We start from the raw sequence: 14,327 nt of genomic DNA, 5'->3' as shown, positions 1-14,327 counted from the left end.
GTTCTCAAACTTCATTGCACCATGACACCCTTCTGACAACAAAGTTACTACATGACCCCGGAGTGGGGTGGAGCCCCCCGCCACCTTGGGTGGGGGAAGAGGGGCCCACAGTCTGAGTCCCGCCACCTCAGGGTGGGGGGAGAGGGGCTGCAGCCTGAGACCCCCAAGTGCTGGGAGAGCTCAGGCTTCAGTCCAGGGAGTCTAATGCTGGCCCTAGCAACCCCATTAAAATGGGGTCGCAACCCACTTTGGAGTCCCAACCCACAGTTTGAGAACCACTAGGCTAAACAGTTGTTTTGTTATTTTGGTATAAAGTGTCCCTGAACTGAAAGCACAGGTTCCTATATACAATGAGGAGTCTTGTGGCACCTTAAAGACTAACACATTTGTTAGCCCACGAAAGCTTTTGCTCTGTGACCCACTTCTTCAGATGTGTGGAGTGAAAATTACAGTAGGCAGGCAAAAAATATACAGCACAAGAAAAGATGGGAGTTGCCTTACCAAGTGGGGTCATCTGAAGAAGAAGTGGGTCACAGCCCACGAAAGCTTATGTTCAAATAAATGTGTTAGTCTTTAAGGTACCACAAGACTTCTCGTTTTGGCTATCCCTCTGAAACTAGGTTCCTATACGGCCCTCAGAGCACCATCTGGGCACCACATAAATGAAATATCCAGCCCCTCCAGACACTTTTACAGAATGTCGCGGTTGTGGCCAGGCCCTCCGACCAGGGGTGGGTGGGGCATAAAGGGGGCAATTGCCATGGGGCCCAAGTGATTTAAAAGGACCCAGTGGCCCCTGGCCACTGCCACAGTAGTGGCGGTAGCAGTCAGGGGCCACCTGCAGGGCTCCTAGGTGCGCAGGACCGCTCTAGGCCCCGCATTTTGAGGGGCCCCACGGGCCAACTCAATTGGCCAGCGCAGGCGGTCCCGAAAGTGACGAATTCGTCACTTCCACCCCGGGCTCCGCCTCCGATGGGACGGCCCTGGCCCTGGCCCTGGCCCTGGGGCCGGGAATTTCAGTCGGCGGGCCTGGTTGTGGCACAAAACACTACAAGCTGAATACATAAGGGTGAAGTGTACCACACGGGCTGGCTCCAGCAGCTAGACGCAATCGGCTCTACGCAGTTAAAGCCTGTCTGCCAGCGCTTAGGCTCTGAATGAGTTGTGGTGTATTTCACCACGTATGAACAGCAGCTTGCGAAATGGAATGTTCTTTTGCTGTTGATTTAGGGGATTAATTCCTGAGGCCTAGAAAGCACAGTTGGATGAGCTGAAATGGAATGCAGAGACCAATATACGTGTGTGTTGTCCATGAACGGGGAATTTGCTTGAACAAAATGACCTTCCCACCCTTCTCGGGACCTGTTGGGGAGGGGATCAAAAATTATGAGCAGGAAACCAAAGCCTTATGATCAAAACAGAGTATATTTCAGCTGTAGGGTTTATGCGGGTGTTTTACCCTGTTGCTCAAGTGATGTGGGATGGCAGCGAGGGCTCAGTCATACAACTTTTATTCATGCAACTTGATTTCAATACCCTTTTCTACCAAAAAGATGCAAGTCAGTTGTGTACATCTTGGCTCCAGTTCTCAAATCCTCCTTTACGGCATGTTAGTAAGAAGGGTTTCAAGATTGGGCCCATAAGCCATTGAATGAACTGGACAACCTTTTCTTTTTTGCTTGTTCTTTTTAATCTAATCATCTTTCATGGAATTAAGGTGCAAATTATTGACAGTGAGGGTAATTAACCACGGGAACAGATTACCAAAGGGTGTGGTAAATCCTCCAGCACTTGGGGTATGTCTACACTGCAGTGTAAGCCCAGGGTTCGAACTCCGGTTCAAATCTAACCCTCCTACCGTCTACACACAAATTGTGCTAACCCTGGGCTTGGAACAAGGTCCCCATGGACTCATGCTCGGCTAGCCAGCAAAAGTATCCCACAATCCCATGGGCTAACTTTCTATGTCTTCTGGACAGTCAGGTTTCTCCACTCTGCACCACAAAGGGCTAGAGCAGCCATATTGGGGTGGGGGGGCGGAAACTAGCAAGCCTGGGATATGGGTGGTTGGACTCAGGTCTGCATAGTGCAATGTAGATGCTGGCCTCCACATTGAGAGCCGGGGTTCAACAATTCCTAACCAGGAGTTACAAATGAGTGTAGACTCTCAAGGCCTAGGTTAACAAACACATGTTCTGCTCACTGAAGTTCTACTGACCCTGGGCTTACATTGCAGTGTAGACGAACCCTCAGAGTCTTTAAATCAAGACTGGATATATGTCTTCCTTATACGCACACAGAAGATGTTGGGTTTGATGCAGCAATTAGTGGATAAAATGTTGTGGCTTGAGTTATGCAGGAGGTCAGACTAGATTATCATAATGATCCCTTCAAGCCTTAAAAATCTATGAAATGTGAGTATTTGCAGTGCACAGCCACATTCCTTGATGACGATGTACTTGATTCTGAGCAGTCCAGTAGAAAAGGGGAAATCAAACCAACTCAAACTCTGTACTTCAATCACATTCTTTTCTCCAGCAACACTTGTTAGGAGCGGTGAACACCACTCTAGTCCTTTTTCTCCTGTATTATTCCAGTTCCGTTGGTTTATGTGTTTGTGAACCAGAGCAAAACTTTGTTCTTGAAAGTGTAAAAAAAAAAAAAAAGTTTGCAAGAACACTTGTCCAGTGTACCATATTTGTACGAAGAGCTGTTTGGGGTTTTTTGTACAATGAATTTAAATTTATTTATGGTGAAGTATATTTCTGCTCGTGATTGAATATGGTGTTAAATTCATGAATCATTTTTGCTGTGCAGCGGAGATGATGTTTTGTATTTTTTTGTTGTTCCTATGTTGATCAACAGAAGCTTCCATCTCTATTAAAAATGCTTCTGTGATGATAAAGCACCTGGTACCTAGCAATATGTCCCATAACACAACAACCACCCATGTGTACCGCAAATGTGGGATGATTTTTGTAATTGGGAAAAATAAAAGTGGGGCTCATTGGAGAACTGGGCAAATCCTAAATGATGTCAAATTATGCCTGCGAAAATGATAGGCTGTTGAATGTCACCAAAAATTTTGACTTTTTGTCAAAACCCAAACATTCTTCATGTTTCAGGCTCTCCCTTTTCCAACAACAAGAAAAATGAATAATGTCAAGGGAAAACAGACACTTTCTGCAAAATTGAGTTGCAAACCCAGTTCGCAGTCACACACCCAAAGCTTTGATGGAAGAGCGGACAAGCCCGACTCAACACAGATTTGAACTATGGTCCAGATTCTCTGCACTAGCACAGCTCACTGTGTCCAAAAGGGCTTCTGCACTCCAGCAGGTTCTCGCTGCCACCTTCTCCCAGGGGTTAGTCCCACTTGGATGCACCCTTCATGCTTCGGTTCCCTAAGGGCACCATAGAAGTTGCAATGCAGAGGAAACACACTTGCATCAGTGCATCCTATCTTTACTGGCCTAAAGTGGTCAGGACTTTGGTTTTAAACCTCAGGCCCCTCTAGAAGCACAATGCCTGCTTAACACCAGGTGACGGGACTGCTTCTGTAATGATCAGAGGGGAAAGAGTGCCCAATTTTGGATCATCCACATTGTAGCCTGCATCACTTAGAGGTCTCTTGAAGTCAGTATAGCTGAAGAGATAAAGATAACTTTTAGCACAGGACTGTGGGTCGGGAAAGGAGGGAAAATAAATTTAATTGAATCAAATGCACAGAACCTAAAAAGATACTCCTGCCTTAAGAGGGCACACTGTCTGTGGCAGGGCTGCCGTAAAAAACGACAGCTTCAGAAGATTGCTTCTGGGAAAGGCCTCTGAAAGTGAATAGGAACAAAACGTATAGGCTTCCATGGAAATAGAACGGGAACCTTTCTATATGTTGGTTGCAGTGTTCGCGTGGGTTTGAAAACAGTCCGATGAAATTCTACAGCAGGGACAGAATTCCTTATTTTCAGTTCTATAGAACTTTTGCGTAAAGGATAGCTGGGGAATGAGTCTGGCTGACAGAAAACATAAGATTAAAGGAACTACGTAAGTGCAAAGCATATGATCTCATTACTGTTGTTTTATTATTTGGCTCAAAAGTGCCCACATTTGCTCACAACTCGTGTCCAACATTTCCACACACCCAGGGTGCCTTTCATGTTTGTGACAACCTCTCCCTCCCCCCTCACAAAAAAAACAAAACCATCTGAGTTTCACTTGATTTCCACTTTTGGGGTGAGTGTTTTGCAGATAAGGGATCAACAAACAAAATGACCTTTGGAACAGTGTGTCACTTGGCCTCTGTGCTCTGTCCTTACAAGACCCACTTGATCTGACGCCTGGAAGCTTCTAATGAACGTCCCTATAGTTATCCTCACTAGTCTAGTGGAATCTCCATACCTTAGCTGCAAATTGCCAGGCATTCAGCCTATCTCTGGATCAATAGCAGATAACATTGAGTTTCCCCCTCCCTCAGCACTTGATGCGGGTGCATATCAATTGCCACTTGTCTTTTCCTGCCATGGATACAAAGGAGAGCAGGACGCCCATAAACATCCCATGGCAGCAAGATGAGACATGTGACTTGCTGCTTCTTCAGGAAAACTCTCTTGGCCTTTTGCCTGGAGGAATTTACCTACAACTGCTTCTTGGGGAGAGTGCAGAAATCAGTGAGGGATGCAGAAGAAAACTCCCCGGAAAATATAGCACATCTTAACGCTGCAGCCCCTGGGAAAGCTGCCAGACTGTCTGGTATTCTACCCTCATTACTGGGCCAGTGCAAAGTCAGGAATAGAACCTAGGGGAAGCCAGACGGACAGGCCTCTGCTGTAAAACAGTAATGCCAATGTCAAGCATTCAAAAATATGAGTAAAGCCCTCCAAAAATGAGATTTAAAAAAAATAATAAATGTGGAGTTCTGTTAATTTACTTTTTGAACCTTTAGGATGTATTTGGGTCACACTCAACCCTTTTTTCCACATCCATGAAGGCTAGAAACTTTTTTTTTAATGAAATAGATTTTTGTGAAATAACATGACCCCGTCTAGATATTATTCTGTCATGAGAGTGAGCAACACTGGAACCACTAGCTCACCCCACACAACGGTTATGTTGAGAACTGCTGAATTAAAGGCTGTTTTCTCACTGAAGTCCAGTTTTTCAAGCTTTTCCCCCCATGTTCTTGAAATGCGATCCCGTACCCCCATGGCAATCAGCTCGTTATCAGTAGGAAAAGGATCTCTCCCCCATTTGAAGCAGGAGACTCTGTTCCTTCAGGCTCTCAGATTACACCACACAACAGTAGAATGTTTCCCCCATGTCCTTCGGAAGCATGTTTCCAAAGCAACTTCGTCTATAAGGCATCCAGATTCAGCATGAAGTTTTCAACTTATTTCTAATGTAGGATAATTGATACCTTGAGTTGTTCCATTACGTTCCTAGGCTGGGATATGTGGGCGGAAGGGGGAGAGGCTGAAAGGAAAGACTGGTTCATGTTGCTGACCGGTATTAGTCACACTTAAAATGGTCTTAACCTTCCCTCTGGATTCCTGTCAGGTAGCTCATCTTGTATATGGTTTGTAAACCAGTATTTCAGGTGTAACGACATTGCTAAGAGATGAGCAGCTGATGAGGACTCCCTGGTTTCAGAGAATGGGGAAGGGCTCTGTTTTTTTTTTTGTTTTGTTTTTTAAGGAACCATAATGAGTTAAATCCCAGCAAGTGAGGTAGTAAACAGCTGAGAGCTGGGTCCAGTGACTTATGGGAGACAAACTGGAGCCGCCTTTTCCATTCAAAAGTGGATAGCTAAACAGAGCAATAGAAGAATGAATTGCTTTGCCAGGATCTTGTCACCTGTCTGAACTTGCAAGTGGCAAAGGTTACTATAACTCTAGGACAGGGGTCGGCAACCTTTCAGAAGTGGTGTGCCGAGGCTTCATTTATTCACTCTAATTTAAGATTTCATGTGCCAGTCATACATTTTAACGTTTTCAGAAGGTCTCTTTCTATAAGTCTATACTACAGAACTCAACTATTGTTGTATGTAAAGTCAATAAGGTTTTTAAAATGTTTAAGAAGCTTCATTTACAATTAAATTAAAATGCAGAGCCCCCCGGACTGGTGGCCAGGACCCGGGCAGTGTGAGTGCCACTGAAAATCAGCTCACATGCCGCCGTTGGCACACGTGCCATAGGTTGCCTACCCCTGGTCTATAGCCTGATTCCCCACGGCCTTAAACCTCATATCAGATACTATACATCTGTGTTGTGTAGAATGAGTCAAATCAGGGCCGGTGTAACCACTAGGCGAACTAGGCAGCCGCCTACGGTGCCAAGATTTGGGGGTGCCAAAAAGTGGTGACCAAAAATTTTTTTACACTACAGTATTCATTTTTGAAAGTTTATAATAAGCGATGCTCTGGGGGAGGGGGAGGGGAATAGAGGGGGAGGGGGAAGGGAGCACAAGGGGGAAGTTTTGCCTAGGGCAAAAAATATCCTTGCACTGGCCCGGAGTCAAATGCTATTCTAATTTGTATGCAATGTACGTGTAGCCATGTCCATCACAGGCTATTAGAGAGACAAGGTAGAAGAAGTAATACTGTATTTTCTAAATGGACAACGAACCTAATTCTCAATTACTGAGGGACAATCTCCACTCATTGATATATTTTGCTTTCCACAACCCAATCTCTGTGCAATTTTTCATGAGTGATGTACCCGAGTATTCGGATTCTAATATCTAAACTGTATTGTTAAATCTATTCACCTAAATTTGGGTTATTGTTGATTATGTACTCTTGTATCACATGACTTTTAAAAACTAACTTTGTAGTTGTGAAGTATCAGAGGGGTAGCCGTGTTAGTCTAAATCTGTAAAAAGCAACAGAGGGTCCTGTGGCATCTTTAAGACTAACAGAAGTATTGGGAGCATAAGCTTTCGTGGGTAAGAACCTCACTTCTTCAGATGTAGTTGTGGATAATCTAAGCGCTATACCCAGATGTACAAACACTCTTTTCCCAACCTATGTATTATGTAATTTTTTAACATTAGCTTTAATAAGAATTTTTAAATCTTTTACTGAACCAACTTCTGTTGATGAGACAGAGAAGACTGTCTCCCTCACGGACAGAAGTTGGTCCAATAAAAGATATCACTTCACCCAGCTTGTCACCCTTCTAATCTATAGCCACTTTTCACAGGCAGGGGAGAACCCACCCCGAGGCTCATGCCAATGGGACATGGAGAGGAGACAAGAAGCTTGTATGTATATTTATGCAACATAAAAATGAGCAGGGGCTGTGCTACTGAAACACATCTCAGCAGGAAAAGATTCCTGTCCATTTGTGGGTAAGCAATTGTCAGGCACAGAGTAACTCTCTGCCAGGGGAAGTAGTGAAAAGACACAAAGCTGGCATGTTCCTTCAGAGATACAATAATCGAAATAAAGCTTTTAATGAAGGAGGTGCAAGTGAGAAAAAATAAAAAGCAAGGCATCTCCCCCTGCCCCTTGACAAGTTCAGTCCTGCTCTGTACTCAGTCTGATATAGGAGGCTATAGATCGGGATTGTTTTGTTTGTATAGAAAATATAGTACTTGTTCAGCTATTTCACTACCAAATGGGCCTATTTTCAGGAGCTGTGTCATTAATACACATGCATGTGTTTCCAAAAAATCCCACACATTTTAGAGTGAAGGTAACATTGCATCAAAAACTTGCAAGAGGTCATTTCAATGCAAAACACACAAGCCATTTATAAGTTAATGTTTGTACAATGTTTTGAAGTTGTTTCTTAGTTAGTCAATGTAATAATAACAATACTAGATCAGAATTTCTCACTGAGCTAATTTTGAGTGAAATTACACAAAATCAAAGGACAAAGTTTCCATGCAAAAATGTCCATGAAACAAAACTGCTGGATTGCACACAGATGTGACAGACATTTTTTTCAGAGACAATACATCTGGAAAAATCTTCACATCTATACAGTGCCTGTGATTACTGACCCTGTGTTGTCCCTTTCTACAGGTTCCTTCCCTTAGTTTTCTGTTGACGAGCTCCCTGGCCACATAAGGTCAGGTCTGGGACCATAAACCTGGTGAATATGCTGCTCCAGTGGAGACTCTGCTTATCTTTAATTTGATTAATGGTTAAATCATCCGAAGTGCAGGAGCCATCTCTCCCTTGCTCACAGCAATGGCTTATAAAGAACCCAATACTGCACGTGCTTCCCCTTTTCTACCCTTTTATTTCCTCAGCGACCACAATCTCAAAGACCCTGCACTGCAGTGACCTTCCTTCCGATGGGGAAACAAATCGCTCTGAACCCAGTTGGTAACTTGCAGGTTTGACAAAAATTGCAGGTATCAAACCTCTTCTTAAAAGCAGCTGTTTATGAAGGCGAATTAACTGTGCTGTGCTTTCAGTCGTGGTGCTGCCACTTACATCACACATGGACAGAATCTCACCAGTGCACATAAATCAGGACAAAACTCCCAGGCTGTGAAGTAGCCCCAGGGAAGCAGTGACAGTGTCAATAAAATGCGGCATCATGATTTCCTTTGCCTTTTTTGGGGGTAAGTCTCTCATCCTAGTTCCATTAGACAACTAAAAACAACCAGGAACATTTTCTCTCACCCTAGGGCTGAGAGTTTTATATTCCTTGGAGAAGGGCAATTTATCAAGTGATCCATCCCCTGTTGTCCAGTCCCCGCTTCTGGCAGTCAGGTTTAGGGCCACGCAGAGCCTGGGGTTGCATCCCTGACCATCCTGGCTAACAGCCATTGATGGACCTATCCTCCATGAACTTATCTAGTTCTTTTATGAACCCTGTTATAGTCTTAGCCTTCACAACATCCTCTAGCAATGAGTTCCACAGGTTGACTGTGCCTTGTGTGAAGAAGTACTTCCTTATGCTTGTTTTAAAACTTGCTGCCTATTAATTACATTGGATGACCCCTGGTTCTTGTGTTATGTGTAGGAGTAAATAACACTTCCTTATTCCCTTTCTCCCCACCTGTCATGTTTTTATAGACCTCCATCATATCTCCCCTTAGTTGTCTCTTTTCTCAGCTGAGCAAACCCCGTCTTTTTTTTTTTTTTTTTTTTTAAATCTCTCCTCATACAGAAGCTGCTCCATACCCCTATGACAGGCCTCAGCTCATGACTCTAGGCCAAGGGAGCCTTACACCCCTGGTCTCTGGGCTTCCAGGAGTCCATACCTCTTGTTTCATGCCACCTTCCTTGGTGGGCAATAGGGAAACCCAGGCCTTCCCTCTACTGCAGGTTCCCGTCCAGGGACTCTGTAGTTAGCAGCCAAGGTCTGCTCCCTCCTACCCTTTGCTGCTTCCCTGAACTTCCTACGTTGGCCTGCCTCTAGGCCTTTCCCACGAGCCCCTTTCTAGGCTCCGCAGCATTCTTTCCAACTCTGGTGGCAAGCAACCCCTCCCAGGGTTGCCCCCGGAGAGCCACTTCCTGCCCTTTTATCAAGGCTCCTGCAGGGGCTCACCCCACTCCTGTGGTTTCTCCATGTCTCTCCTGACCTACGATCCAAACACCCATCTCAGGAGAGGATCCCAAGACCTACTCTCCCCCCAGGCTTGCTTCTTTCCTTCCAGCCCTCTCCCACTGCTCTGGACTCCTCCCCAGCTGGGCCTGGTAATAAATTGGTTCTCCACACCCTCCAGGTGCCAGTAACTGAGCCCTCAGGCTCCTCTTAACCCTTTTGCTGCCCTTTTGTACACCCCATCACATTCCCTATTGTTCTCCAGCCCTGTCCACACTGGCATCTGAACTGGGCCACTTACAATCCTCTTAAAAAGGGGTTGCCAAGGACAGTTCTGAATCGTTTCCCAACATGTCTGTAGCTAGCACTGGTGTAGTACAGTTTAAATACCTAGTATGTGCAGGGACATTTTTTGTTCCAGCTATGCTAGCAGAAATGGTGCCATGTATTTATGAATTACTATTATTATTGTAAAATGATCATTTGTATAGCTGTCCTAGGAGCCCCAATCATAGACCAAGAGCCTGTTGTGCCAGGCGCTGTACAAACACAGAACAAAAAGACAGTCCCTGCCCCAGAGAGCTGCAGCCTGCCTACCCCCAGAGCAAGTCCAAAGCACTGTTTCTGAACAGTTTGTGACCGTGTGCTGTATGGACAGAAACTGTGCAGTCACAAAGGTGCTTGATAGAGGGTTACAAGACCTAGTGTGAACACAATGTAACATCAAACCTCTCCCTTTTTTATTACTATAGCTGCACCCAGAGACCCCAACTGAGATCAAGGCCCGTTGTACTAGATACTGAACAACTCAAAGCGAGAGACAGAACCAGCCCCAAAGAACGTGCCAGCTGAATAGACAAGACAGACCAACAGTGGGGAAAAGAAAGAAAGATTATCCCCATTTTACAGACAGGGAGCAACACCGGAGTGAGTTTAATTTAGTCAGGCAATGCATACAGAGCGTTCATCATATTCAACCATCTCCCTGAATTTCACAGTCACACATCTGGCACGTACAAGAGTGTGCCAATATCATTGTTGCTAACCTGCATCCACCAGTGAAATTACCAAATCAGGAGGCAAACCCCGCAGTCCTTGCCCAGCCCTTATAAACTCACCCACACTCTCACTGTGCATTTTGCCTGAAGACGGGTTGTGTAACGATAGCGGGATTTAGCCCAAGACTGGCTGAGACCAGACACCACCCTGTATTTTTTTTTATGCTAAAAACAATGGCAGATTGTTTGGATTGATTGTGTGATAAAGTTAAGAAGCATTTTTATTCAGCTGGTGCAACCTGTCTAAACCAGTGACCTGCTGGTCTGGGGCTACGATAGGTAGCCCTGATAAAAGTCAAATGACCAACAAAAAAATGAGCTTCACATTTGCTGGGGAAACAAGGTAATGGCCCCGCACTGATAAGGCCATTATGGCTGAAGGAAGGAAAACACGGCAGTTTCTATTGGTTTTCCTTATCTCTACAGATTTCCAGCTTGCATTGGTTAGTGGACTCGCTTTGATGAAAGGGCAAGGGCTGTTGTGTCCGCAGTGGGTTGCTGTGTACACACAGTCACAATGCACAGATGGTGGTGGTGAGAGGGGGGAAGGAAGCAGTGTTAGTGCCAGATGACTGGGGGGAGGGATAGCTCAGTGGTTTGAGCATTGGCCTGTTAATTAGCCAGAGTTGTGAGCTCAATCCTTGAGGGGCCACTTAGGGATCTGGGGCAAAATCAGTACTTGGTCCTGCTAGTGAAGGCAGGGGGCTTGACTAAACAACCTTTCAGGGTCCCTTCCAGTTCTAGGAGATAGGTATATCTCCATATATTATATTATATTATTACCACATCTCCAACATTAAAACTGACTCATAATAATTTGTCTTTGTAGTGAACAGAAATACCATAATCGATAGGTGCTCTCCTGCCAGCTGAAAGGTCAAAGAGTAAAACATTCAAAAGCACCCAAGTGACTTAGGGCCCAGATTCTTAAAGGTATTTAGACACCTAGCTCACATTGAAATCAATGGGAGTTAGACATTCTACACTTTAGGTCTGGGTGAAAGTCAGTCTCTCCTCATTTATATTGAAAGTCAATGGGACTTAGGCTGCTAAGTCACTTAGGTGCCTAATTCCCTTTGGCCACTCCGTGTGACTGTAAGACCCTCGATAGTGATTTGCATTCCCCATCTCTCTATACCTTTAAGTGGGGCACGCAATGGTGAGGCTACATTAAAAATGTAAGATAACCGAGTTGATCACTGTACAGTTTTTCCTCCGCTTTCCCTTTGAGCTCCTAGAACTGCACTAATGGGATCGCAGAAATCAAATGCTCTGGAAAGCTAAGGAGTCCCAGGTTTGCTGAGGAAGACCCTGGGCCCTTTGTCGGAGATGTCCAATCCCATGGCCGTATTAAAGTGGTTATCAAACAAACAGTTTGTCTGCCACGTGCATTCAGAAAACATTGCTTCCGTTCAATACAGAACACGTTAGAAAACAACAGCAGATCCCTCTCCCACTGAAGTCAGTGGCAACATTCAAACAGATGTTAATGGGAGTAGAACTGAGCCCATTACATTCCTTGAGTTGCTTCTCCACCCTAGGATGACCAGACAGCAAATGTGAAAAATCAGGATGGGGGTGGGGGGTAATAGGAGCCTATATAAGAAAAAGACTTAAAAATCGGGACTGTCCCTATAAAATCGGGACATCTGGTCACCCTACTCCACCCTCACATTCATCTCACGTCCTTTCTGAATGGAATTTCACAATGCAATGGAGAGCTTTTAAATGATCGGACTTGTTCTACATCTGGTGTATTTTTAATAGGTTTGCTCCTGTAAGAAGCTGCTATGACAGAAACCTGACGTGTCCAAGCCCCTCCCACTACTTCAATCTTTCTTCTGTAGTTTGCTTAGCTCCACTCCTGACAGTACATTGCTGGTAGATGATGATATTTGTGCTCACACTAAATACGCAAGCAGTCCCATTGAAATTATGTCCCATTGTTTTTGTCATTAGCTGTCCCTGTCATTGCTAACGCTGTGCATGTTTGCATTGGAAGAGCCTGTCATCAGCATTAGTTGAGTGTCAAAGATTCATGGATTTCAAGGCTGGGGCGGGCAGGCATTGGGCTCATTTAGTCTGCATACTGCACTGCATAACACAGATAATAGATTTCACCCAATGGTCCCTGCATCAAATTCACCAGTTTGTGGTTGAATTCAAACCCATCTGGCTTCCTTCTCTTCCTTCAAACCTCTCTTAAAGCCCCAAGATGTGCTTTTATTTCTGCAAAATGCAGTGCCCAGCTACAGTCCTAAGTACATAACAATTATTCCTACCAACATTTAAAACAACACAAGCCCTTCTGAACTATTTCTTTTAATAGGTTAATATCTGCATGCGGAATCTCTTTTTGTAAGAGTAGATATTCTCTGCAGTACAAATGTGCCTACATTTTATTAGCCCAGTGCTCTGTTAAAAAGCCTCTTGTTTGCTTTTAATTTCTGCTCCATGGTACACGGCTCTCTCTGTAAATACAAGGTCCTGCATGCTACCGTGTAAGCCATTTATTGGGTTGATTTAATATTACGCCCAGTTTGGTCAGACAATATTCAGCTATGCTCCGCTGGAACTCGGCTTGAACCATGCTGGCTAGCTATCCCCTGTGCTAACTAACGACCTTCAGACTTGCATCTGAAGAAGTGAGGTTCTTACCCAGGAAAGCTTATGTTCCCAATACTTCTGTTAGTCTCAAAGGTGCCACAGGACCCTCTGTTGCTTTTTACAGATTCAGACTAACACGGCTACCCCTCTGATACCTGACGACCTGTGTGGCCCTCGTATTTAATGGCAGTAAGTGCAAGTTCTCCCTGTTAGCCCCAAGCTGCACAAGGAGAAAAACAAAGCCCCAAGGAGAAATCTGTCTCCTGAAGTACTCCTGGACCCTGCATCTCTTCAGGGCCCATCTCAGAGAGGTGAAGGGCCGAGCTATTGAGGGGAACACAGGAATTTCAAATCAGATAGAAAGGCTGTTCAGCCATCCCTAGTTTTGCTGGGACACATTCTTTTTTTCTCTCTTCTTTTTAACCTGGCATCCCATATAGCCAAAATACCCCCACAATGCTTCACAGCGAGAGTCAAGCCTGAGCAAAAGTGCAAAGGAAACTTACAGAAAATACCAGCAGCGTTTGCATGGGCACGTCGGGGAATTGTGCTCACGCTCACAGTGGTTTTTTGTGCACACTCAGTACCAGAGGTGCACACACCGCTGCCGGGTTTGCATGATTACTTGGGTGCGTTTTCAGAGCATTGCTTACACCCACCCACCTGTGTGAGCGGCACACACACGTACACACACACACGTACACACACACACACCCTCGCTTGGAGCATTTGGACCTAGACATTTGTTTGATCCCTTCCCTTTTTCTGCATGAAGCAGAGACTCACGCCCTCCCCCTCCTGAGTGCTGGGGGCCTGAGGTCAGGCAGGGGCTGAGTCCCTGGGGAGTGAGGAGGCTGCAGCGCCAGGGGGAGGAGAAGCCGGAGTCAGTGGAGTATCCGGCTGCAGCAGGTGCACACCCAGCCCAGCCAGGAGCAACTTTCCGGCTCGGCAGAGGCAGGGCGAGGTCCGAGGTGCCGCTCCTCGCAAAGGAGGGGCAGAGGAGACAGCGGCATCGGGACACACACACCCGCCTGCGATCCGGATCCAAGCCCATGGAGCCGCTGTGGGGGAACAGCAGCTGTGCGAACGGTGGGTGCCGGGGCATGGGGGGCGGGACGGGATTGAAGTCTGGGGTGAGGAGCGGGGGGGGGGGGGGGGGGGG

General features: G+C 45.6%; 1 protein-coding gene across 1 annotated transcript in view; it reads left to right on the top strand.

Moving 5' to 3' along the window:
- The first annotated feature begins 13,950 nt into the window (after window positions 1-13,950).
- The window catches only part of NIPAL4 (NIPA like domain containing 4), an 18,936-nt gene continuing 18,559 nt past the window's right edge, over window positions 13,951-14,327 (top strand). The window contains exon 1 of the mRNA XM_034779569.1: window positions 13,951-14,254. Coding sequence (XP_034635460.1) covers window positions 14,218-14,254 — 37 coding nt within the window. The 5' untranslated portion in view covers window positions 13,951-14,217. The remainder of the gene's footprint in view (window positions 14,255-14,327) is intronic.

This window comes from Trachemys scripta, chromosome 8 (genome assembly GCF_013100865.1).
Source record: "Trachemys scripta elegans isolate TJP31775 chromosome 8, CAS_Tse_1.0, whole genome shotgun sequence".
Classification (NCBI taxonomy): domain Eukaryota; kingdom Metazoa; phylum Chordata; order Testudines; family Emydidae; genus Trachemys; species Trachemys scripta.
This window is presented reverse-complemented; position numbering and strand designations above follow the sequence as displayed.